We start from the raw sequence: 26102 nt of genomic DNA, 5'->3' as shown, positions 1-26102 counted from the left end.
TTCAAAGGGAACAGGAGTAGGGCCAGAAAAATACAGTGGTCTGAGACTGACTTTGTAGATGGCCTAACTTGGATCCCTTGTAGCATGCGCTTTGCAATCCCTGATGCAGACTGACGAAGGAATTTGGAGAAATGAGGTACAACCCCATGTAAATACAGAGAGCTCTTCTTTTCCAGTCCTTTGCTGTTCCAGATCATGCACACCCACAGATGGTTGTGGCAGTAGATGACTGTGTGTTTGGAACCCGTTGCTGACTAGTGAAACTGTGCTGTGTAGGCTGCTCTGTACAGATAAGTGCTTTGCTACCTTCGGGATTACTAACATGCATTCTCCAAAGATACACTGCTTAGGCAAGGGATACACTCTCCCTTGTGCCTTCTTTATTCCCAGAGCTTTCCCTCCCTATCCTCCTGTGTTAGGCTTCAGTTGTATTTATGGCATGAGGTCATTATAGTAACTCTTGTATAAAATGGAATGGAATGATGGAGCAGAACTCCTCGCTCTCCTTCTCCTCCCGCCCCCTCCCCCCCTCCCGACTGATCGTCTCAGGCCTTCTTTGTACTAACTTGTACAGTCCTTTGCTCTGGGCTTCAGAACCAATGGCAGCAGGAGGTCCATTATTTGTATTGGAGGGTGTTTGGAGCAATGATCTGAAGAAAGAGCTGTGTTCAGTGATGATAAACTGAAACACATCAGTTGCCTCAAACATGCAAAGAATTTTGTTTAGGTCTGGGTGACTGCTTGAATTTTGAAATGAAATCACTTTGGGGACAGTCATACCCCCTTTGTGCTTGCGTTCAGCAGCATTTCTGAGAGAGTCTTACGGGCAGGGATGTTGGCAGAATGTCAGTTTCGAAGTTACACATGCACATATTCACACCAGAAGTGCTTGTGAGCTCCTCTACTTCGAGAGAGGAAACAATGGCATATGCCTTATCTGACCAGTCACATCTGAACAATGCAGCTCAGGTATTGCACATGGAAAGATCAACGATATTTTGTTTTTAATCCATAGTTGTTGGTTCTTTTAAGCCAAAAATGCAAGTACTTAAAAAGTTTGAGAAAATCTCAGACTGTTCCTGGAAGATCCATGAGCTGAAGAAGCAGCTAAATCCATCTGTTAAATTATTTGTTGTGAATTACTTGCTGAACTGTAATCCTGTTGTTTGAAATGGCCTGGAGGACGCTTGGCTGGTGTTTTAGAATGTGATATATCTGGGAATCCTGAATAACCCCCCTTAGGGGCAGATGCTTATTGAAACGCCTTTTTATGTAAGGAGGTGTCTAAAACAAAGCCTTTACTCTGCCCAGACACACCTGAATACCCCCAGTGTGTTGTGTTATAAGTGCAACTACTACTGTTACTCTGGCAGAAAAAACAGGCAATCTCCACTGGTAGTGAGTTTTTCTGGTGGGATCCTCAGATGAGAGGAAGACCCGAGATGTTGTCAAGATACAGTTAGTTCTGCAGTGAAAAAGTGTGTTTAGGTGTGTATGAACTTTTACTGCATTGGAATCAAACACAAGCGTCCTGAAGCTTGAAAGAGGACTGTTCTGTTGTTAAACCGGCATGGGCATGCTCCAAATGCAATTGAAGAGAAATCAGTGCAGAGTCTCCCACTGTTTTCAGTGCAAGTTGGAACTTTACATTCTTTAGATTTAGAGCAGTTCTATTTCCAATTAAAAATAAATAAATAAATAAAACACCACCTTAAAAATATAACAGATGGTTCTTCTTAGCTCCATATTGTATTAATTCAGGTATAGGTTTCAAACCTTGTGACACGTTTATTCTTTTCATGTATATTTTCTTTTTCAATTTTAATTAATTGTATCTAAGACCATAACAAAACAGCACATATAATACATGTTTATGTAAACAACAAACATATAGCTTGATACTTCTTGAAATTAATACTGCTTCAGAAAAGAAACTGTTGCTTAAATATCTGTTTAAAAAAAAAAAAGGAAAGCCCCTTTTTATGGGGCAGCAAACAGTTTGAGTGAAATACAGGAAGGGCAGTATTTTTATACTATCTTTTAGTACTGCTAAAATGAGAGACTTCCCAGAATAATGTCTCAGTAATGGTAGTGTACATCATATATATAGCCAGTGACCGCTTATATAATTATTAAACATAAGAAATAATTAGACAATGCATTTATTCATCCTAACAGGGTAGGGATGTCGTACTGCATCTTCCTGATGAGCCTGGCAGCAGTGACTAACCCATCCCTCCCCAGACAGGTTCCCACAGATCTCCCTAATCTCATCAGGCATGTGCAGAATACCTGCAAACATCTAGTGCTGGACAGCATTAGTGGCACGATGCAACAAACAAAAGAGGACAGAGAGCTTGGGAAACATGAGTTGTAAATACCTTGTACAATTCAAGACTTGAAAGAGGCAGGCTGCATTTGGTTGTAAACAAGATCCCGTCTTTTTATTTTATAGGCAATCAGCTTTCTGTAACAGCATGTAGTATGCTCGACAAAAAAACTGTTCCCTATATAAATCCTTACCTCAGCATTGGTTTCCTCCATTTCCATACCAGCTTCTGAAGTAATGTGTTTAGATTTAAATAATAAAGACACCTGTACAAAACTTTAAGTCCCTAATATGTAATAATACAACAAAATCACAGCAGCATTAAAATGATCATTTAAACAGCGACTGAACCTGACAGCCACCTACCAAAACTCCTTTCCACCACTTTAGTGTTGTGGGAAGCTTACTCTCAGCTATTTCCAAATACTCTCATACCCTTTTGCAGTCTGCCTGGGAGGATGCCAAAGTCAGGCTACCTTGGACTAACATGGGAGAAGGGTGGAAAGGGAAGGGGAACAAGTTCCACAGTCCGGGAGCCCCCACAGAGAACAAACACCCTGCTAGCAAATGCCCTCTCTTTTAGAAGGGCTCCAGCTCACGGCATTCCGTTGACCACAGCTGCGTCAGTCTGCATTGGGGGAGAGGCAGTCCCTCAGATAAGCTGGTCCCAAGCCATTTAGTGCCAAAAGCTACACAGTGACTTTATCAGAAGCAGAAATGAGTATGTTTCAACAACAGACAGTTCTCAGCTTTACTGGGGACAGTAAACGATGCTGGGCGGCAACACAACAGGCCAGATTGAAAGCTCGTTGAAAAAATTGGAAGGGCTCAGACAGATTTCAGTGGACCCTAGATGAGGAACAAACTTTTTTGACACCTGTTCTGGAAGATTATCCCAAAAGAACTTCATATATTATTTCATTGGCGTATCTGTCGACTCGTCATCTGATTTCTGTCATAGGCTGAGTTGCAGATGAGCTGAATTGTGCATAAGGGTGTTTGACCTTGAAGTTTTGTATCTTTTTTTTAAAAAAATCAGGTGAGGGATAATAGCATTTAGTGAAGAGGATGGTAGGTTCTGTGTATCATTCACATCCAATAACCATTTCTTTATGAAACTATTGGCAGAGGAGAACCAAGACGGAGTTCTGCAATATCACTATTTTTTGCCAGCATTGTATCGCATATGAGATTAATTTTAGTTTTAGGTTTTTGTTATTTCCTCTTCTAACCCCTTCTACTCTAGTACTGTGATCTTCATACTGTCACCTTTCAGAAAGTTTATTGAGAGTCAAAGAGGAAGTCTAAATTATGATTACTATTTAATTCCTGTAATTGACACCTAAATTCATATATAACTGTAGTTTTTAATATCACTGATACACAGAGGTTTTCCATCTTTGTACTTTATAGTCAGTGCAACATTTTGTTCTTTCTTTACCATGATCAAAATTTGATGTGCATTCTTTTTTAAATGGCATCTGATGTGGTATCTCTCTTTAGTTCTTTGTGGTTTCCTGTTTTTCATACACAGATGAACATAGCTTCATCATATTTTATCATTTATGATTTTCTCAATACAAACTTCAAAATGATATATAGATTGCCAGGTCCAAAGGCTTTTATGAATATAGTAACAGCTAGATTAGGATTTTTCCCTGCAACAGAAATAAGGACTCTCTCATCCTCAGCATTTTGCTTTTAGGTGAAAGCTTTTTTAATTTAGGTGAATTGGCAAGTATTTATTTTGTGAGGAGCAATCGGATATATCTAGCCTTTTTAAAAACAACTCCATATTATTACTAAGTATTCTGAATTACTTTGTACATATAAAAAGGAGGTGTGAAAAAATATTTGTGGAATAAAAATGTTTTGGCTTTTCTAAAGTTAGACAGTGTAAAGAATGGAAGCCTGTGAGGCACATGTAGCATGTGTGAGGGTTGTTTCTTTGGCTCTTTAGACTTTTAGGATTTACAGACACATGAGCCAGGCTTTAAATACACAAAATCTTTCACATTTTGAAGCCTGCAAATGATTACAGATCACCTAGAGTGTGATCTGGTAAAGTAGGCCATTCTCTACTCCTACTGGGTATTGAGGTCAGTCAGTCAGTCTTTCAGAGATGCGTTTTTAAAGCCTTGCAGAATTTAGATAGTAACCTTTATAATGACATCTGGGGGGAAAGGAAGCAGCAACGGTTGACAGGTGGTCTACTGTGGCTTGTAAAGGGTTCCATGCTCCAAGTCATGGGCATGGGGTGGGATCCCAAGTCTCACCACCTTCATTGACAGCAGTTGGCAGAAGAGTCTACCACTTCGTGTTGGCAGATGAGCTCAAAGGGATGTGGGATGCAGAAGGATAGGGAGGGCAACTGAGGTGAAGAAAATATGACACTTTGCTAGAGAGGATCACTTTAGCACTTCGCTCTTTCCACACCTGCCCCACACTACTCTGCTCCAGAATTACCTACAATAAAAGCAGGGGCAGGTACTGCCAGTGACAGAAGAACAAGTTTGCCCATTCCCTGTTAACATTAACAACTCAGGGTATGTCAAAGCACTCAGTCGGCCTCTGTCTAGCAGAATGAGGCCTTCAACGCATTTCAGCTACCTTTCCTCTTTAATGGTAGTACCAATTCATCCTCTGTTGAACTCATTTGCATCAACAGGCCCCTCCTTTTTCTCCATGCTACTAGGACTTGGGGCTAAGGGGTGCCTTCCGCCCAGTTCTTGTTGCATTCTTCAGAAGGAAGGCAGGATTTTTCTTTTTTTCCCCAGTAGCAGGCTCCCAGCCTAATAGCATCTTGAATTGCTGATTTCTTGTGTCCCAGATTGCTTCCTTAAATGCTCAGGTAGACCTTGTCTCTAGTCAGGAAAAAAGATCAGGGTCATTGAATGAAATCTCGAACATTGCCTCAAAGTTAGCTACTAAATTGGATTCGGAAAAGCACAGTTTGGATTATTTATGGAAGAGCTTTCAAATTTGTGCACTCTAATATACATGCAACTGTTATAACCCATTACAATTGCCATCATCCTGCAGTTTTTCCTTTGTTCATCACTACTACTCAATTCTGTAACTATTTTCTCATTTCTAAAAGCAATTTCTTTGGGAGGATGTGGGAGTTGGGAGAACAGTCATATAGTCAAATAGATCAAGGCACTGTCTTTGGCAATGAGGTAAAGAATCTTTCCCTTTTTTATGTTGCTGATGTGAACTCAGCCTTGATTAACGGTGTCCTAGCAGTAGTTATATGGAGGTTGTTGGCCTGTACAAAGTGAGCTGATGTAAATGAGTCTTAATCTCAAAATTGCAATCACAATAGGCACTAAGTAGCATGCTTGTTAATCTGAACAGTGGCCCAGGACCATGAAGATGGAACTTCCCTTCACTCCCCTCTTCCCCCACAGGTGTTTCCTTCAGGTCAAGGTTGGGTTCATGTGTGATGGTTTACTGTACCTGTTCTCTGCAAAAATAGAGGATTTCAATCTTGGCAGCAGAGACTCCATCAACTTTCCCTAGCACAAAATTAATTTAACGTTTAAAAACAAAACAACCACCATCACACCATTTTGGGAAATAATTTGGCTTGAATATTTAGCATAATAAAATAAGAGACTTTATCAACATAATTTTAATGGAAAATAAGTTGTACTAGCATTTGATTGGATCCTTGCAGAAAATTGAGTTTTTAGTTTTTGTAGCAAAATTAAATATACTTATATTAATGTCAGGCTTGAGTTGTGCTGTCCAAATAAGATAATGTCTTAAATATGGCATCTTATTAAATTATTTGCCTCCCCTCACAGAACTATAGTGCCATGGAAAGTGTTCCGGCAGTGCCTTCATGAAATTCATCAGATAAGCTCTGGTTTGGAAGCAATGGCTCTTAAGTCTACCATTGACTTGACCTGCAACGACTACATTTCAATTTTTGAATTTGATATCTTCACTAGACTATTTCAGGTAAGCTTTTTAAATATTCAGCAGTGTAAAACAACTTAGATCTGTAAATCACCAAATGGACAACAAAAGTCAGATGGTTGGAAAATCATGAATAACTTAAACATTAGACCTCAGAACTACTTTTTTTGTTTTGTTTTTCTTTTTTGGTATCAAGGCATACATTTTAAGAGCTACACTCATGAAACAATATGTGTATAGTTTGTGGACATAGTAACCTGATTGTGATGCAATTATGGCAACTGCTCATGCATTTCTTCCTACATGCAGATTTACGTCTAAAAATACGGGCCTGGTTGCTAATCTAAAATCAATATATAAATGTACAATTAATGTTGCATATAAATCATATCTATGCTAAATGTGGGCCTGATTCTGCTCCTTTTTGAAGTTAATAAGAATTTTTGCCATTGACTTGAATGGGAGTAGGATCAGGTCATTTGGCAATGCCATTTCAGTTGCTGAAGAATTGTTGAGAGTTTTATTATCTATCTGAAGAAAACTAATACAACTAATTTTGTACTTATGCTATATAACTTTTATATATGTGTATCCATTCTATATTATTGTACTTTAATGTGGACACCATTCTAATGTCTTGAGTTTTCTGGCAACTGGATAAAAATATCCATATAGATATGTTAATTTTTAGTTTTCCTCACTTTGGCTTCTCTTTTGTATATAGGAGAAATTAGTTAGGATGCAATTCTGGTAAATGAAGTCATATACAGTCATATACAGTCATTTTTCTCTTTGTCTAAAGTGTACATTGACAATTTAATGCATTGTTTGTGAACATTATTTTGTTTGTTAAAGATGTGCTCTGACTGTAAAATTTGGATCCAGATCCGATTTTTTTTCAAACACCCACAATATTCTGGCATGTTCCTCTCTGGGGATTTGGTATAGTCAATTAAAGGGCCAGGGACCATTTGCAAAAGCTGAATGATAGTAGGGTGTATTTGAATCCAGGGTTTTTGTTTCTTGACCATCTCTTGTTTTCACCAAGTGAAATTGCTAGAACCATAAAAATCAAAATTAAGATTCTTCAGGTGTAACTCATCTCTGTTTAATTAAGTTGTAAATGGTGGTCACGCTGTCAAAACAGTCTTAACATTCCCCTTACAGATATAACCAAATGCATCTTTTATCATTTTATTTCAAAAAATATTTTTAATGGTTCCTTTGCTAGAGCTAGTGTGAAACTCAAGGATTTGTGTGAATCTTTGACTCATGGTTTTGCACCTTCTGAGCTTTACTTTTTAGTTTGAAGTTTGAGTTAAGGAAAACATGCAAGGCAAAATTTAGTTGAAACACCTAAGTTTTGCCAAGCTTACATAAGTTTCTATTCCAAACAAAAAACTTCTTCCTTGTTCAGTAGAAAATTCTAAAACCTTTTTGTTGAAACTGAACTAGTTTTCAGGTTGGTAACTTGTGAAACACTGCTGAGGATATTGAGAGCTGTGGATCATGGTGTTACCTCTCTGCCTCATCAATAACGAGTTTTGCTGGTGATTAGACTCCCTTCCTTTCCAGTCTGTCTTCCTCACCAGCAAACCTCTTGAGGTTCCCCTGGCCCAAACTTCGCTAGTAGGTAACAATCAGTGCACTCCAGCCCTGAGCTCCTCAGAGTTGTTTCTCTGCAATGCACAGCCCCTACCACTTTACAGAATATATTAAGTTTGCTGCCCTGTTAGTCAGTACATCACAATTTATTAAATACACTCTTCCCAGAGAGCACAGAATTGGTCTATAGTAAAAGTAAAACAAGCTCAGTAACAAAAGAGCAAGGATAAAGTGATACCAAGTAAAAGAAATAAAGGTAGAGATAGTTACAAGCAAATAAAAGTGAAAACACATCAAAATGTTTCAAACTTCACCTAACAAGATACAGGCTTTGTTCAAGATGGTTTCTCTCACCATCGCTTTCCTTTCCAGCCTAGCCAGAGATCAGATTGCTTGGCTTCTTTGTCTCCTAAGTGAAGTATAAAGATATTTGTGACATTCCCCATGGTACAATCTGGACTATTAAATAGAGGTGCCCCTTAATTCTGTATCCTAGGGTGCTTTTACATTACTTTGCTGCTAGAATAGCCACACCTTGCTGCTCACATACAGCCACTAGCATGTAAAATCACTCACAGCTATGATACATGAATGCTCTCCCAGCTGTTCATGAATTACATATGGGGTGACACCCATGTATTCTTCAATCCCAGGCTTGTTCCCCAGAAATGTCTTGCACTGCTCAGTACCCTCCTGGACAGTGTAAGCTCATAGTAAGTCCATCATTCCAGCATGGGGTAGTGATTGTGCACCAGCCTTGTCATTCTAAGTAGAGATTCCCAAACACTTCAACCAAACCACACTGGTTTAGGTAAAACAATAAAATAAGTTTATTAACTAGAAAGATAGATTTTAAGTGATTTTATATATAGATAGATAGATAGATGCGTATAAGTAAGGATTGGTTACAAAAGAAATAAACAGATAAACATGCATACAAATTCTTAAACTTTACCAAGGCTCATAGGTTTAAAAGCAAAAAAGGGTTGTCTCACCATAAGCTGTAATGTATTTCACAAGCTTCATTTCCTTCCAGCCTGGTATCACTTTCCCCTTTGTTCAGTTCTTTGAGAGTTCTTGTCATGAGCAGAGAGATGGAAGGAGGAAAGGGGTGATGTGGAGGTCACGGTCTCTTGTTTTTATATCCTCTTCCTTTCTTTGAGGATTACCCCCTGCCGGGGTGTAGACAGACAGTTCCCTGTGTATGTGAGATTTGAACTGTATCTGGGGTGGAATGTAAATTTCTTGTTTACACCTCTCCATTACAGAAGAATGGCGGCTAAAGCAAATGATAGCCCACTTGACTTTCTTGATACCTGTCTGGGGTTGCAAGTGTGTCTCCTGAGTGTAGGCTAGTTTAGTTTCATAACTTTCTTTACAGCTAATACGTAAATTGAGATAAACCCACATTCCTTTATCTACGACAAATGGGTTTATCACCTTTACCGAGGCTAGACTCTCAGGTCTTAAACATGTTCCAGTAACATCATACAGAGGAAATTCATAACTTCACATATAAGGTTAGCACATGCAGCTTACAATGATATTAATAACTAGCTTGTTACTAGCGTTCATAGGATACTGCACAAAGCATATTTTGAACAAATATCATTGCAGTAGTGTGTAGGGTGTGAATACAGGGGTGCCTAAGGTCACAATAGACAAACCCAAACCTTGGTTTGGGATTTGATTACAAGAGATTCTAAGGCCTGGTCTAAACTGACAGGCAAATTTGTCGGCAGTCGACAGGAGTTATGTATAGTAGCTTGTGTAACTTAAGTTGATTTCCTAAATTCCCTTCTGCACGCCGTCTCCACACTGTGCCGATGGGAAATGTGTACCTGTTGATGCAATGCTATGCTTTTTGGGGAGGTGTTTTTATTAAATTGACCTCTGGATAGATTGAGCAGGTCTTCACTTCCTCTCAATCGATCCGGATAAATCAATCTGATGGCGGCAAATTTTCTGCCGTCAATAAAGACATACCCTAAGAGGAACACTCCAACTTCCTATGCCATACGTGAATATAGTTTGGAGGTAACATAAGATTACTCTTCGTAGGAAAGCTGTTCTGTTTTTCCTGCTCTGCTTACAAATCCGACCCAAACTTTCCTTTTTGCTCTTTTTAATCTCTATATTAACTATAATTATGGAAAGGGAAGGCAGTGATCTGAGAAATACATTTTGTTCTGGCCCTGCGGCGTCTTGTAGATTGTGCTACACTGCAGAGTTGCGGCTGACAGTCGGATATAGGATTTATTTTCTTTGATCCATATACCAACAAATAACAGATTATATTCGTTTCTGTTTATTATTTCTGAGCATTGCCTCTATGACTCATTACCCTGCTTGCTGTTAGATAAAGCGGATCAACAAGACCAATTTATGTAAGGACAGAAGATTGGTTATGGTGCATTTTTAATTGTCATTTTGAAGAACAATCCTTTTAAATGAAGCAGAGAGAACTCTTGCCTTAGAGGGTCAGATTCTCAGCTGTTGTATATCTGCATTGTTCTATTGAAATCAATGTACATGGCTGAGAATCTAGCCCAGAGGCTACATTTACTTCCCCAGATTTTTAAGATACTTCTCTAACTCCTTTGTATATGTATATACAGTCTTCAAAGTGAAGTTGCTTTTTTTTCCTCCCCATGCAAGAGTAGAGCTACAGTTGGTATTGTAATTTGGATGTTTTAAAACAATAGAGCCATTATTCTATCATTGAAAGCGGGTCCCATTAAGTATAGATTTTTCGTGGTACAAGGTATTTGCATATTCCTCTTCCCTTAATTATTGCAGCTAACATTCTCCTCTTGATGGCATGATGGCACTCAACTTCTGTATTTGCTCTGACTGAAGATAAGGATGTAGGGAGGAAAACTGAAGCTGACAAATGCAAAAACTTTTCTCAGCATTGCATTTGGATTATGGAATTCTCTTGGAGGTGAAGTTCGTGCAAATATGATTAATCTCTTTAAAAGTAAATTGAAAACATTTTGAAATAGGTGTTTAGGAAAGTTTAAAACCCAGTTTCATCTTGGAATCTCCAGTGTGAAAAGTTCTTCATAATAATATATGTATTCTGTTCTTTTAAATAGTGGGAAGTTAGGTTTGGTTGAGATGTTTTGACTCATGAACTGAAGAGTTCTCCTGAAGAATTGTTAATCTATGATAGAGACAGGCTGCCAAAAGCCTTCATAATTGACACATTTTTATCTCCACTTTCCTAGCACGTGCATCATCTTCCTAAAAAATTTCACCTGTAAATGGCACTTGTATGAGAATTGAAGAGTCTCAAGAGACTCGTCTTGATTTCCCTCTTCAATTTTATCCCCGGATCCACCTCTCTCCCCCCCCCCCCCCCCCCCCCCCCCCCAAAAAAAAAAAAAATCCTGTAACCCTTTAGAGGCAGTATTGTCTTTAAAAATATTGGTTGTTAAATACTTACTAGTTTTATGTTGGTACCTGGGGAAAAATGTTTTTTTTTTTTTTGACTGAGGTAATAATCTGGCACATCAGATGTGCTTCACTGCCAGCTCTTTGAAGTAATCCTGACTCAGGTCTATCAGTGATGTGGCAATGATGATTCATCAATACCCTTAAAGCAACAGTGTCATTGTCCATCTCTTTCCTTGGCCATAATACCAGTAGTACAAGTGACAGGATCAAGAAGTGTAGAATAATAAAAAGGATGACAGTTCAAAAATCAGTGCTTCACTAGGCTTAGTCTATTAGTATAATAAAGCTGGTTATTATCTGAAAAAGTTAAGCTATAACACCCTTCTTTGCTATGCATTCCTACAACTGTGCAGCTTTTTTATGCTATCTTGGGGCCCAGTTCTGCAAACACTTACTACCAGTCATAACACTTTATACCATACCTAGTCCCAGTAAAGCTGTCTGTGAACCCTGAGATGCTGATCCTGCGAAGATCTTGCACAAGTGCTTAACTTGATGCATTGAATAGTCCCTTTGAAGGGACTCCTCACAGTGCATAAAGTTAAGCACATGTGAAAGAAAGTCTTTGAAGGATCAGGGCCTTAAACGGATATATTGAATCACATGCATACATTTTAAGTGAAACGGTCTGAAATAATTTGTCTTTTTCACAAATAGTCTTGAGTTTTATTCTTAACGGATCATCATAATTATCTTCATTATATGTGTGTTCTTTTTAGCCTTGGGGTTCAATCTTAAGGAACTGGAATTTCTTAGCTGTGACACATCCTGGGTATATGGCGTTCCTAACATATGATGAAGTTAAAGCACGGTTACAGAAATACAGCACCAAACCTGGGAGGTAAGAGGTTTCACTGATTGCTTTACTTGTCTCTAAAGCTAAGTAATTACACTGAATCCACATTCCTGGGTCACATACCATTTTGTTGTCTGGTTCCGGGGGAGTGAATTCCAACATCTTTTGTTTGTTTGTTTGTAAAAGTAAAGCTATATGGTCACAATACAGCTGGAGTAAACTTCAAGCCCTTTTTTTGTAATGGGATACAGTTTTGCCACCCCCAGTGCTCAAAAAACAAGAATCTGGTCCCTTTTCTCTGCATCCACAAGAGCTAGAAACTTATTTTAAAAAATGCTGAGGTTCCCCTGACTTTAAGAAAAATCTCAAATGCATCTGTGGTAATATAAATAAATAAGTAGTAGCAATATCATGAGGCTTGGGATAAAATCAGGAGAGTTAGTAACATGGAGGATGACTGATCATGCATCTGGGGTTTAAAACGGCAATTTGTCATTGTCTGGCATTTGGATTCTCGTCTAATGAAAGGAAACCTGCATTGAATTTGAAATGATTGGATTTAATACTATTTACAATGCTTAATTTGTGCCAGGACTGAACCCTGGTACCTCTGGTCTTGCCGCACCAGTTATAAAAGTTAAAAAATTGCTTGATCCCCTGTACCTCTTTCATTACAAATTAAGTACTGACTATTTAGTATACATTTTTTCATGTTTTTAGTTAATTGCAAGGGAGTTTTTATTGCTTATTAAGGTGCACTAAAGGAACATTGAAAAATAGATATAGGCTCAGTATTCAGAGCTTATATATATATATATATTTAAATAACACAAGTATAATATTTTTCATCAGTTTTATTTTATATTATAAATTATTTAAAAAACCTGTTTTAATTTAAATAGAAATACACTGAGACCAAAACTCTAGATCTAATACTGAACTTCGGGATTTTCAGATCTGATGGATCCAAATCTTGTGACTTGGGCTGTTCTTCCCTTATTAAAATATTCCTCTGCAGTGCTGTGAAACCAAACAATTTTGTATTAACTGCATGAAAACCAAAAAGCCAAACTAACTGCAAATGGTTAGAAACAAAAATGAAACTAACTAGTCTTTTATTTTTTGTATTTTTATTTTTCACTTAAACTACAATTTACTTTTCAATACTTACACTTAATTGCTGTTTAAAAATTAATTTACTTCTATTATGAGTTTCATTGCATAGTCTTTTAAAATTATAGGTCTTAGTTTAATCAGTATTACTTAAAATACATTGTGTCAAAAGAACATACTTGACTCATCAGTAATTGTTTGATATCAGAGGATCTGGACATTGACAAGGTTAAAAATGATCAAATTTGTGTGTGTGTATTTTTAAATAACTTTTGTGTTACTAAACCTGTGGAATTATTCAGCTGAGCTAACTTTCACTAGTTACGTTTATCCTCTGTACTATCTGTGCTTTCCTCTTCACACATTTGGGCACATGCAAATAAATGAGTCAGTTTCATTCTTGTTCAGTTGTTTTCTAGCCAGTTTCACTCCCCCCCCCCCCCCCCCCACACACACACACACACACACACACATTTCATGTTCCAGTGTTTAGGTTTCTAGCACTTTAGGGGCACACTTACGTCTGACCAATGAAACATTTCCTGAAAATTGGCAGGATGAGGGGGAATGTCATGAGAAAATAATACCTAATATTGGGTTTTCTCTTTTAACGTTAACCTAAATTATATCCTATGTTACCTGGCCTGTAAAGGAATCTTGCTTTACCAGTTTCGATATTAAATTGATACTAATCTCCTGCATGTATGATAAAACCCAGATAAAAAGACCTAGGGGCATGCTTAACATTATGCAACAGAAAATATGTACTTAGTGAGTAAAGTTTAACACGTATAAGATTTTACAGGATTGTGGTTTAAGTAGACAACATACAAAAGATGGGATAAGGGAACCAATATCATCCCCATTTTACACATGAAGAACTGAGCACAGAAGAGATTACATGATTTACTAAAGGTCGCACAGGAAGTTTGTGGCAGAGTTGGAAACTCCGTCCAGATCACCAGAGGCCCAGTCCAGTGTCTTAACCACAAGATCATCTTTCCTCTCCATTTGTTTTGCCAAGCTTTTTTATTAGAATTGACTTTTTGTACCCGTTGTCCTCCAGCTACATTTTCAGACTGAGTTGCACTCGACTGGGACAGTGGGCCATTGGATATGTAACTGGCGATGGAAACATTTTGCAGACTATACCTCATAATAAGCCTCTATTTCAAGCTCTAATTGATGGCAGCCGGGAGGGATTGTGAGTACAAATGATAAGTTTCATTTTATAAATTATTGATTTATCACTTTGCTAATTCATAATTTAAAGCATCAGAAGATGCTTTAAAGTATTAGAAGTAATAGATTATATATCTGTATTGTAGTCATTTGGAAATTCATGACCATTACTTTTTATTCCTCTATAAAATACTTATTTCAAGGTAATTCAGTTAACTAAAGTTAACAATATTTCATGGCAGATAAATTCCAAGAGAAAATGAGATTGTAAAGTTGTCATTGAGATTTTTTTTAATATAAAAGTCACAAATCCTTAAGCTGATCATGTAGTTTGTTCTACTAATTGCTCCTATGTAATACTGAACAATTAAATGTATTTAATAGTTTTACCTATCTTTTATAGGCCAAAAATTTCCGTGTGTTTGTATGTGTGTACACACATCTGTTTTCTAAAGGAACCCTTCAAATGTCAAGTATTTTTGGGTTTCCTTGAAGTTTTATCTTTTTATAAAGGTCTCAGGAATTTAAAAGTTCTGTGCAAACTTGTAACTTTTCTGAGAGTATGATTGTTTGTGTGATGAGTGCCCAAATAGGTATCTGTATCACTTTTTGTGTGGCTTTTTTTACACTTTTGGATTGCTTTTAAAAGTTAGTAAGAAGTTGCTGCTCTACTTCATCACAAAATTAATCGTATTCCTAAAAGGATAATTCAAAATTTTGAATGTTAAGTGGTTTATCTCAACAAAATATCTGCATTATGGTCTTCTAAAACAGAAGATGCATTTTACTGTTGCTACGGTAAAGTTCCGAGACAGGAACTACAGAAAAATAGAGTTATGGTTGAGAGTAAATATCAATAATTTAGGGTGAAATACATTACATGAATATTGTAATTATCCCAAATCCAAGTGTAATAAACCCAGACATGTTACATGGAAATACCCAGTTAGAAAACCCAGGCAATCTTAACTCTGCCCTTTAGTGGCACAATGCAATAACCATATGATTATGATTTGTCCATTTTAATATATGGTCCCAGATCAGATTAAACTGATTTTAAAGATGCATTAGTTTGGGATGGCGGTGGGGGTTTGAATAACTCACTTGTCACTACAAAAGTGTCATTTTTAATTAACTTGAATCCTGCTTTAGGTATAAAACTCAGCTGAACCTTAACTAACATCAAAATAGTTTTCTTCCTTACCCTACCTTTTTAATACCCGATCTATTCTCGTTTTAAGCCCATGCATCATGGATTTTAAATGTAGTTTCTTTTAATTATTTACTTACACACAAAACATAAATACAGTGTTCTTCCTTTGCTATCATTTGTGCTCCATTGTGCTGAATTATCAGCTACATGCATCACACTGAGCAACTAGAAGGGATCAGATGGCTTTGAAGCATTCAGATTGTGTGGGTATGCATTCATATTCTGTTGCAAGATAACCTAAGATTGTGTCAACGATAATTTTAGCACAATTAAGTTATGTTTAATCAATTGCCATTTAATAAAAATTCTTAACTAACTGTAGATCAGGCATATTCCTCTGATACACTGCATGGTATGCCTTGTTATGTCCCCAGAACATTTTGGTACGTTACATGTGTTTTGATGAATGGTAAAGAGCCAGTTGTCCAAAGAAATTGGGGAGTATGGCTCAGGAGAGAGAATGTACATTTTAATCAATATCTGTTTAATTTCCTTTACTGACTATTCAGAATTTCATATATTTACTTTAGCAATGAAAATTTTGGGAATATAAGTATTAATAATAATTTATGTGTAATTCAGCTATCTGTACCCAGATGGACGAAGTTATAATCCTGATCTGACAGGATTGTGTGAACCTACTCCACATGATCACATAAAAGTTACACAGGTATGTTGCATATGATAAATTCTATTCCTTATTTGCTTGGTCTGGCAGTGATAAGTCTTTATTAAAATATTAGAGAAAAATTAAGATTACGTGGTTGACAAAAAGGAGTTTGAGAAAGAACTGGATGGCAGGTCTTAAAATATGAAGATAACAATCATGCAGATGTCTTGTTTTTGGAAAGTTGTTTTGATTTTAACTCTGTTTTGGGAGGGAGAAATATTTTCACAGTAGCTAAACATTTTCTGACATTGTCTGCTGAAGGATTATGCAGTTTAATTTTTTGTAATAGTAATGTGAGGATAGCTTTGAAATCTGAATATCCAAATGTATAGAGCTTGCTGACAGGTGCAGAGAGAAAATACAAGGGGTATTATCAGGAGGTTACCATTTCCTGGTGTGTGTCTTATTTCTCTTGTGTGTGTTGTACAAACTGGAGGGAGTTGAGGGAAAAGGAACAGAAATGATTGTAAGGCTGAAGGGAAAACTTTAAATATATGGATAGCTTGGCTAAGCAATGGCATGATACCAGTCTGCAGATATTTGAAACTAGAGGAAGGGGCATAGTACCCCTTTGTATCATGGTGAATCAGTAGAAGGAAAGGAAAATTGTAGGCTGGTTGTTAGGAGAATCTTGTTGATGACTTCTATATACTTTGGGATAGTCTCTGAGGAAGTTGTGGAAGCGCTAGAAAACTTTTATATTGACCAGACACAATTTTATAGAATGTTTTTGAAATATTCTTGTGTTGGCTGCCAAGGAAGGCCTGGATGACCTATTAGGTCTTCTGCAGGTCTAGTTGCTAGGTTTTTGTACCATGTTTACAGAACTTACAAGAAGGAAAAATGTTGTTTGCAACACATAGAATTAGTGGGAACTCATTAATAAAATGTCCATCCCTGTGTAGGAGACCTTCTAAAATGATTGTCTGAGGAACATGTGGAAACTTCCACAAGGCTGACAGCCTTCTTCTCTCTCCTTTATACTAATGTTGAAAAAATGAAGCCTAGGGCTACGCAGATGATTTTACATGCAAGAAAAGGCCACCTGGCCCAAAATTCTTGCCCTTTTTGATGGTTTAAGATCACCTTTCTGCTCTTTCTGCATAGTTCCCTTCTTCTCCAAAGGTTAGTCTTGATGTATGTTGAAGTCAAAGGGACAAACCCTCACCTCTTACTTGAGCTGCATTGCTTAGCTCTGGTAGCTCGAAAGCTGCCTTAACTGACTGCTGCTGATTCCCCTGGTCTGAGGGAATTCGTAGGTAGCATAAATCCAGCGTAGCCGGCGCTATTCTAGAACCCTCCCAGTCACCCTGCAGTACAAGGGATGTGGTTGGAGTGCTGCGGTTGTCCATGATCCCTTGAAGCATACCTAATTGGTATAGTTTAGAGCAATGCTGGGGAAGCTAGAAACTATGGCACAGGTTGTGCAGAACTGGTTCCAGGAGCAGGTTGCTGCTGATGGTTCATCTGTGGGGAAGCACCACAACTGTTGCTTGGTACATACTGCCTGCAGCTAAGAGTTTCGGTACTCCTTACTTTTTCCCAGTACCTTGTTCCATCTGCTTATTTGCCATCTGACTTGGGTCCTTAATTTATTCTATTTCTCCTAAATTTGTGAACCTCCTTTTCCTAAAATTAAAAAAAAAAAATTGTATCACTGTGTAAATAATTTGCCTGCTAACCTTTAAACTCTTTCTTAATTCTGGAAGCTTTTGCTAGATCCATGTTTTATTTGTTACAGTATATATAAAGATTCTAGGGTTGTCAGTCTCTGTCTGTCTGTCTGTCATTCTGAAGATGGAATGTCCACTGAGTCAGTGTGATTCAATGGAAATAGCTACTGGCATGGTTTGGAGCTTTTTGTTCAGAGTATCACCAGGTTCAATCATCACTGGGCTTCGTGGTCAGTTACCATCCAATTTTTAAGTTCAGTCGTTTTGACTTTAAGTATTACACGTGGGCAGCGAACAGCTGCAGTAAGCCATGTATCTATACCATGCCAAGAGTCTTAGACCATTGTGATATCAGCAGTAAGTCCAACCAATTGCCATGCTTGCTCTACAGCTAATTTACACACAACTGTTGCATTGGTTGTACGAGGGAGACTGCACCGCTGATGGATTACCTGACCCAACTGTCACGGTTCTTCAAAACCACCCACAGAACCACACAACTGGGACACGCAATACCCCTAAGTACAACATAGCCCTTCACAACAGCACACATCCCTGTTTGCACAAATCAGCACAAGATGTTCCAGCACAATTCTCACACAAACACAAAATTCCCCAGCACAACCGCAAGACACAAATCAGCACAGCCATCCTCACACAGTATGCATGCACACATCACTGCAGTATGCCCCCTTATTTGCCACCTACACAAATCAACACAACTAGGACACACAATAGCCTCTTACCATGGCACACATCTCTCATTCACCACCTGCACTACTCAACACAAATGTCCCAGGTCAACCAGCACATCTCCCAGCACAATCCACAGACACAAATCATTTGAATCAGCACACATAATAACCCCAAACACACACAGCCTCTCACGGTAGCACACGCCCCTCATTTGCTATCATGGCAAATCAACACAAAATCCCCAAGCATAACTCCCCCAAACCACAAATGAACACAACCACACACACACAATAACACCAAATACATATAGCCCCTCACCTCAGCATACAGCTTTCATTCATCAGCTGCACAAATCTTCCAGAACAACACATATTCGCCCAAGTAATCAGTTTACAGTTTGTTACAGTTAGCTGTCTGGGGAGTCGGGGAGCTGCCTGCCCCACATGACAACACAACCACCCACCAGCACAAAGAGCACACACAGTACTTTCAAACACAGCAGCAAAACTAGCACGCATGTTACCCAAACACACAACACGAAGCCGTAAACTTGAGTGGCAAACCCATGGGTCATCACTAGTTATTTGTATTCCAGTATCTCCTGGTGTCCTCTACTGGGATTAGGGCCCCCTTATGGTAATCATTGAAGAAATACACAGTCATAAAAAAGACTTCCCCAGAGAGCTTCCCATTGAAATAGGCAGGTGGGAGGAGATGAGGTAAATGCCATCCAGCAAGTCTGTGCCATCAATTATTGTTTGAACTTCATTTCTCATAAACTATTAATCTCCATTCCCAATAGACAGGTGAGCACATCACCAAAATCACTGTCACAGATGGCACCCGTGTTGGCACTCTTACAAGGAGGTTATGGATTGACTGAGATGTGCAGACTGAGGTTATCTTGTTACCCTAAGGGGTGGTCTCTGTATGTGCATTGGGGCACCTAAGGGCAGATTGGGGAAGCTCATGTTTCCATTGACCGTACTTTATCTGTTCTGTGGATAGATAGAGGAATTTGCTCCTCACTGCTGTCAATTTAGCAATTTTCACTAGATGTACCCTAAAAATAAATTCAGCACTAGATTCACACTAAAAATAAAATACATAAAAATCACTGGTTTACTGTAACTCATAATCTACCTCCTGTTCTTCCCCTCCCCTGTGACCTCAAGACTCTTCTTTATTATTCTTTTCTAAATTACAAACAAGGAAGGCAGCATGATTTCCTTGGCATTGAAAGGCATAGCCTCCTATAATAACTGGTTATGTGGAGAACCCAGGTCACAGCTTCCCAGATTCCAAGCTGTGGACTGACGGCGCTAAAACAACCCTGAAGCCACTTATATATATATATAAAACCTGAGAGCCAGGAACAGAGCTGAGCAATCCAGTGCTTTTTCATGTTGTGATCTTGTTAATGATACTTCTTATTAGATTCCTTTTCCCTCTCCCCAGATTTTCAAAAGTAGCTTATTCTCTCTCCTAAAAGTTCATAATGGAGTTAATAAATGTTTCTTTTTATAATTTGGATAAATTTATAATGGTGAGAATTTAGAAACACAAAAACTTTAATTTTATTGATGTTTATAGAAATGCCATTAGAAGAACAGATCTTTTAAATGGGTATTGTAACATCTATAATACATATTAATCTTTTAAGAAGTAAAAAAAAAAAAAAAAAAAAAATGTCTATAACCTCCATGTGGCTGAGTTCTGTTACGGTAGTGTCCTGTACTGCTAAAAAAGGTAAGCCAGGTGGGAAGTCAAGTATAATGTGCTTGCTGTAAGTAGTATTTAAGCATATTTCACTATTTACTGATCATACTGGAGATGCTGACCTTGACTTTCTGTTGTTCCAGGAACAATACGAATTGTACTGTGAAATGGGCTCCACTTTCCAGCTGTGTAAAATCTGTGCAGAGAATGATAAAGATGTGAAGATTGAGCCTTGTGGACATCTCATGTGCACTTCTTGTCTTACAGCATGGCAGGTAAAGTCATAATTCAGTCAGTAGATAATAAGGATAGATTTCTTTATTATTCCCCTGGCTGATCTCAGCATGTCTTTACTGTTCATCTCATCCTTCTCAGGCATTCGATAAGGTCACAACCAGTTATACGTTTTTAAAATGGTAAACTTGGAACCATTGATGGGTTTAATTCTTGCACTTGGAAAGCTAATATAGGACCTTAGGATCAGAGCTGCATGGCCTGGTGGCTGCATTTGCTGGTTGCTGCTGATGGGAAACCTTTAGCCAGATCAAGGCCTAGTAAGGAGATGAATACTGGGCCCATGGTTGCCCATTCAACCACATGGATCACTTTATGAAGTGAGCTGAGGAAAAGGTGAGGAGAGGCAGCAGTTGGAAGTTATAGGATTGACTGTACTGGATTTTGTGATGCATGAGCTCTTTGTAGTGTTTCCTAATGATCAGCTCACTTAAATGACGGGACAAAAGGTCTTTGAGTGCTTTTAACTGGTAGGTCACTGGTTCAAATTGCATTCACAATGGCAGTAACAACACTTTACCTTCTGATAGTGATTAGCCTATGAGAAATGAGTTCATGATCTTGGTCCACTTCCCAGTGGACAGTGCCCACATCACAGTTTTTTTTTCAGTTGTTGGCAGTCTGGGAAATTATCTTCTCCCTTACAGAAGTGAATATGCCAGAAAAAGCTTGTGGTGCTCTGATGGCAGAATTTGGGGAAGTCTGTCCTGCTCCTGTCTAACATATCATATCAGTTCTGTGGGAAAATAAGATTAGTGCCTCTAGTTCAGCATATTTAACAAACAGGTTGATTACAAAAATTGCAAAGACAGCGTTGTTCCTCATTACAGACCATAGCTTTAGGATTTCTCCTGGTGTTTCTTTTTAAAATAAATCTTTTCAGCATTACTACTTTGGGCAAGTTGCCTCACCTTTCCTCTGGCTCTGTTTTGCTGTCACTTGCTATATTTGTATGCTGTGTGTCACAAAGAGGTGCCAATCTTGGGGTGTAACTGTAATATAAATAATGAACAAGACAACTTGAAATAGAGGCCCTGATTCTGGTCTCATTTTCATTGGTTTTATGCCAGCATACCTTCACTAACGTCAGTGGAGCTCCTTCTGGCCCAAAGTATTATCAGAAATCTTTTTCAGATTCCCAACTAAAGAGTAATCATTAGCCAAGGAAACTCTTAATGAAAAAATGAGCACTGGGTTTTTCTTCCATTAATAATTATATTTTTAATTTAATTAAACTTCATTGTAAATTTAACTCATATATAATTAATGAAAAGATGAAGAAACATACTGTAGCAATATCAGTTGTTACAGGCTGGCAGTGGGTTAGTGTTTAATTGCTGTCATAATGGCTCATTAGACATGCCTCAGGAGAGATTTCCTGTACTTTTTTCCCTCATAGTGAAACATTTGTGTTACTTAATAAATTGAATAAGCAACTTCAAATCTTCATAAAATGCTAAACATGATACAGTGGATTTCAGTTTGCAACAGTCTTTTATTTTGGTATCTTTAATTTAGCTTATTACTTTTACATTAGACAGACAGTAAGAGGAGTCATTAACAGTTCTTTCCCCCAGAAAACTGTTTTTTCAGAACTGTAACAATGTTCTGTTAGGAGTGTATATGTATTAAAAATTTGCATTATTTGGCATCATGTCTAAACTTATGCACAGTATAATAGTGTAACAGTGCATATAATAGTATAACAGTGCATATTCAGTTTTTGTAATAACATAGCTATGTACATACATATGCATGGGTAGGTATATTTTAGTGTGCGTATGCTGATACTGCTTCTTGTTTTTATTTATTATTGTAGCATGCAAAGCTCTGCTGCTGATATTTTTGTGTTACTTAGACATGATTTAATGTTTTGGAAAAGGTGAGGGCAGACTGGCAGTCATGGAAAATGGAGTCCTCTGACAAGCCAAGTACAGTACAAGCAGTATAAATAGAAGCCTCCTTGCACTACCGTTTTAGCATGCGCCTGTTCTGTAAGGCTACTTCTATGGTATAACTGTGCAAGGATGCTAGCCCTAAGGAGATATTTCTGTGACTTTATAATAACCACTATAGATTCATGCAATTTGTGGCTTCTCTTCTCCGACTCTTTCAGCAATGATGCCAGTTGTGATGGTTTCTTTTGTGTTATGGACAAAAGTCCCATAAGAAGTAATTAGTTCAGCTTATTTCACAAAGGCAATCCACTGGTACTTTGATGACAATTTACATTCAACACAGACTGGATTTGATTGAAACCAGTATTCTAGAAGTGAAAGGCTACATATTTCAAGGCAGTTTGATTAACTGATTATTTCTGAAGTACACCATATTTGTATCTTTTGGTATTACCATTTATGTAAAACACATTTTTGTTCTGTGGCATGAATTTCTCTGGTATAACTGATTGCAATCAGAAATATGTTCAATTTTAGGGTCTCTAGGGCCTTTCAGGAAGATATGTAAGCATGCCTTGAACTTCAAGTGCATGAGTAGGACCATTGAGCTTTAAGGTAGGCTTGTGCTTAAATACCTTCCTGAATAACAGTTTGTATGTTTTGTATGTTGAATTTGTAAATGCTACGAGCATGTATTATTTTGTGCAGTATATAATATTAAAAATGGTCATAAAAGTCTTTGCTCATATTCAGCATCAGAATGGCCATGTGCAGTTTTGCACATGAAAAATGATGACACTTTTGTATTGTTTAGTTACCTTGGCAAAGAAAGACTAGTTTGACTGGAAGAGTCCCTAGACTAGGTGGGGCACATAGTGTGTCTACAGTCCACAGTGCAAACTACTGATATTGGTAGGTAGTGGAGAAAACAGAGTAGTAATTAAAGTTTTTTTTTTTTGTCTACTCTACAACGTGTTAGTTGCCTAGAAAAGAAAAAAGAAGTACTTTATAGATCTAACCACAGCAGAGATTCCCCCAAAATGAAGTTGGGTTTAAGCTATTGGTTAGGTTTTCTGGCCCTAGTACTGAAGTCAACCCAATAAATCAAGAAATGTGTGGGGTATTATCTCAAAAAGTAGGACAAGGATAAAAGTCTTGATTATTTTTTTAATTTAGGGTGAAAGGATAAATATATATGCTTGTTCTACCTGCCTACTTCCCATAGTTAGTAATTAATGTATGGGATCTTCATATACAGAAATGAGATTCAGCACTAAGCTTTGGGGAAAAAACTACTGCAGACATGATACAGAACCTCTACTTTTCTTTCCTTGAGAAGTGGTACATTGATAGAATGTAAAGCACAGTACTAAGGGTGACAGACTATAGGCCACAGTAAAGCATTGCCAGATAAAATAGTCTGTCCTGTCATCATTAAGAATTGATTACAATTGAATTGATTGCATTACAAATAAAAGATGTCAAAATTACAGATAGGAAGCTCTGAAACCTTGACATAATTTCTGAATTTAAATCAAGTTAGTTTTGATTTCTAAAGTTCAGATGCAGATCTGAATTCTTAAAATGCACTGGTGGCCACATACACATCATGTCAGTCCAAACAAACTTATTTTTATAGTTACTTTTACTACTTCTCTGTAAGATGTGATCTTGTTCATTAGCACTTTCACATATAGGTGAGGGGCTAAATCTTGACTGCTTTACTCCTCTGTGAATGGGATTACTCATTGTAAGGCAAGTGGAATTTGGCTTTTTGAAAGCCACTTGCTTAAAGATGTTTTATCAAAGATTTTGACGATGGACATACGAAAATCATGTGTATGAAAAACTCTTGACCTAATTTCTTGCAGAGCTAACAAACAGAAAAGCTTCTATTCATGTGTGTATTAACAATGCAGTCAAACAATCACTGAGAACTATGGTTTTGGATTTTCTGATGTATGTCTGTGAATGAGCATTGAAATGTAAGTCTGAAAGGCAGTGTTACATTTGGGCCTTATGATATTTATAATTTTGGTGGTTTTAAGATAAGAATTTAGAGAATTGTTATGTTTTGATGATTTTTTATTTAAAAGTTAACTAACTAGTTTTTTAAAACTCATTTGCAATAATGACCATGTTAAAAATACATATATATAAAAAAATTCAGGTGACTATTAGAATGAATTATTTTGTCCAGTAAAATATCTGTGGATCTGTTTCTGATTTACACCAACACCTTTCTACACAGTACCAGAATCCGGTAAAGGGACCTTAGCATAAACAAGACTATGACCCTCTATCTAAAGGAATACTTTTGTTTTTGTGCAGGAATCCGATGGTCAGGGTTGTCCTTTCTGCCGATGTGAAATCAAAGGAACTGAACCAATAATTGTAGACCCTTTTGATCCAAGGGATGAACACTCCAGGTGCTGCAGCATTATAGATAGCTTTAGTATGCCCATGCTAGACTTGGACGATGATGATGACAGAGAAGAATCTTTAATGATGAATCGGTTGGCTTCAGTACGAAAGGTAAATGCTTAACAATTGCATCATGCTTAATCAAATATGTTTGTAAATCTGCAGTAACCAGTGCGTGGTATAATTGCACATTAAAAGTTCTTGCAGTTCACTGAAGAGCTCTCAGGATGGTGAAGCACCATACATTTAAAAATAACTGTAGCAATAAAAATTAATCAGAACGAGAGTAAAATGTTCTTGTCTATTTAATGGGGAAAAATGGCCACTTTCTCAGATTTTGTAAATTGGGTTAACTCATTTGAGTAAAGCGGAGCTACATCAGTTTATGCCAGCTAAGAATCTGGATCTGTATATTCAGTGTTTGGTAGAAAGTTCATTAACTGAGAATGGGAGTCTGTGGGAACAAAAATGGGACATCTATACAGAATGTATGTTTAATTGCTATTCACTTGCAAAAAAACCCAAAACAATCCATTTACGATTAAACATACTTTTCTAATCAAGTAACAAAAGTGACTCTGTGTCAAATTGCTCCTGATCAGAACGTCCACATTTTGACTGAACACAAGCAGATTTTAATCCAGGTTTTATTTTACTTATCTGTGTTGGCTTCGCCTTGAGTCCTCCTGCAAAATCAAATAAAGTTTGCTATTTTTTTTAGATCAACTTTGAAATTATTTGTAGCAGCTTTATATTTTGGTTGGTCTTTGGCTCTTCCCTCACCTTAATCATTTACCTTAGTTGGAATCCTCTGTACTCCTTGTTTTTGGAATGGTTGATTGGATATTGTGAACCTTATCACTTTTTAAAAACATGGTAGTATTCAGATTTCATTACTACACTTCAGTGAAAAAATGGTTCATATAATTGGTCATTTGTAAGATTGGTATTCGTAGAAGTGTATTACTGTATTGCAAATTAATCATCAGCGTCTAATGATAAGTTGTACCAAAGTCTTCTGAAAGAGCCAATAAAACTAGCTTGTTCACCTAGCCTGTCTCTTTCACCAAGAAACTTAATTCATTGTTTCCAAAGTGTGTTGAGATC

The 26102-nt window shown here is 37.5% G+C and overlaps 1 protein-coding gene across 6 annotated transcripts in view; it reads left to right on the top strand.

Moving 5' to 3' along the window:
* CBLB (Cbl proto-oncogene B) overlaps positions 1 to 26102 on the top strand; it is a 177900-nt gene that overhangs the window by 97773 nt on the left and 54025 nt on the right. For all 6 annotated transcript variants that reach the window (XR_010919355.1, XM_067546191.1, XM_067546189.1 and 3 more), the window contains 6 exons: positions 6139 to 6295; positions 12037 to 12158; positions 14293 to 14430; positions 16204 to 16291; positions 20523 to 20654; positions 24903 to 25106. Coding sequence is in view for 5 of the 6 variants with exons in the window: in XM_067546191.1 (XP_067402292.1) it covers positions 6139 to 6295; positions 12037 to 12158; positions 14293 to 14430; positions 16204 to 16291; positions 20523 to 20654; positions 24903 to 25106 (841 nt within the window). In the remaining variant the exon portion in view is untranslated. The remainder of the gene's footprint in view (positions 1 to 6138; positions 6296 to 12036; positions 12159 to 14292; positions 14431 to 16203; positions 16292 to 20522; positions 20655 to 24902; positions 25107 to 26102) is intronic.

The sequence above is a fragment of the Emydura macquarii genome, unplaced genomic scaffold, assembly GCF_026122565.2.
Source record: "Emydura macquarii macquarii isolate MOO-44397 ecotype Brisbane River unplaced genomic scaffold, CSIRO-AGI_Emac_v2 contig_1119, whole genome shotgun sequence".
In the NCBI taxonomy this organism is placed as follows: Eukaryota; Metazoa; Chordata; order Testudines; family Chelidae; genus Emydura; species Emydura macquarii.
This window is presented reverse-complemented; position numbering and strand designations above follow the sequence as displayed.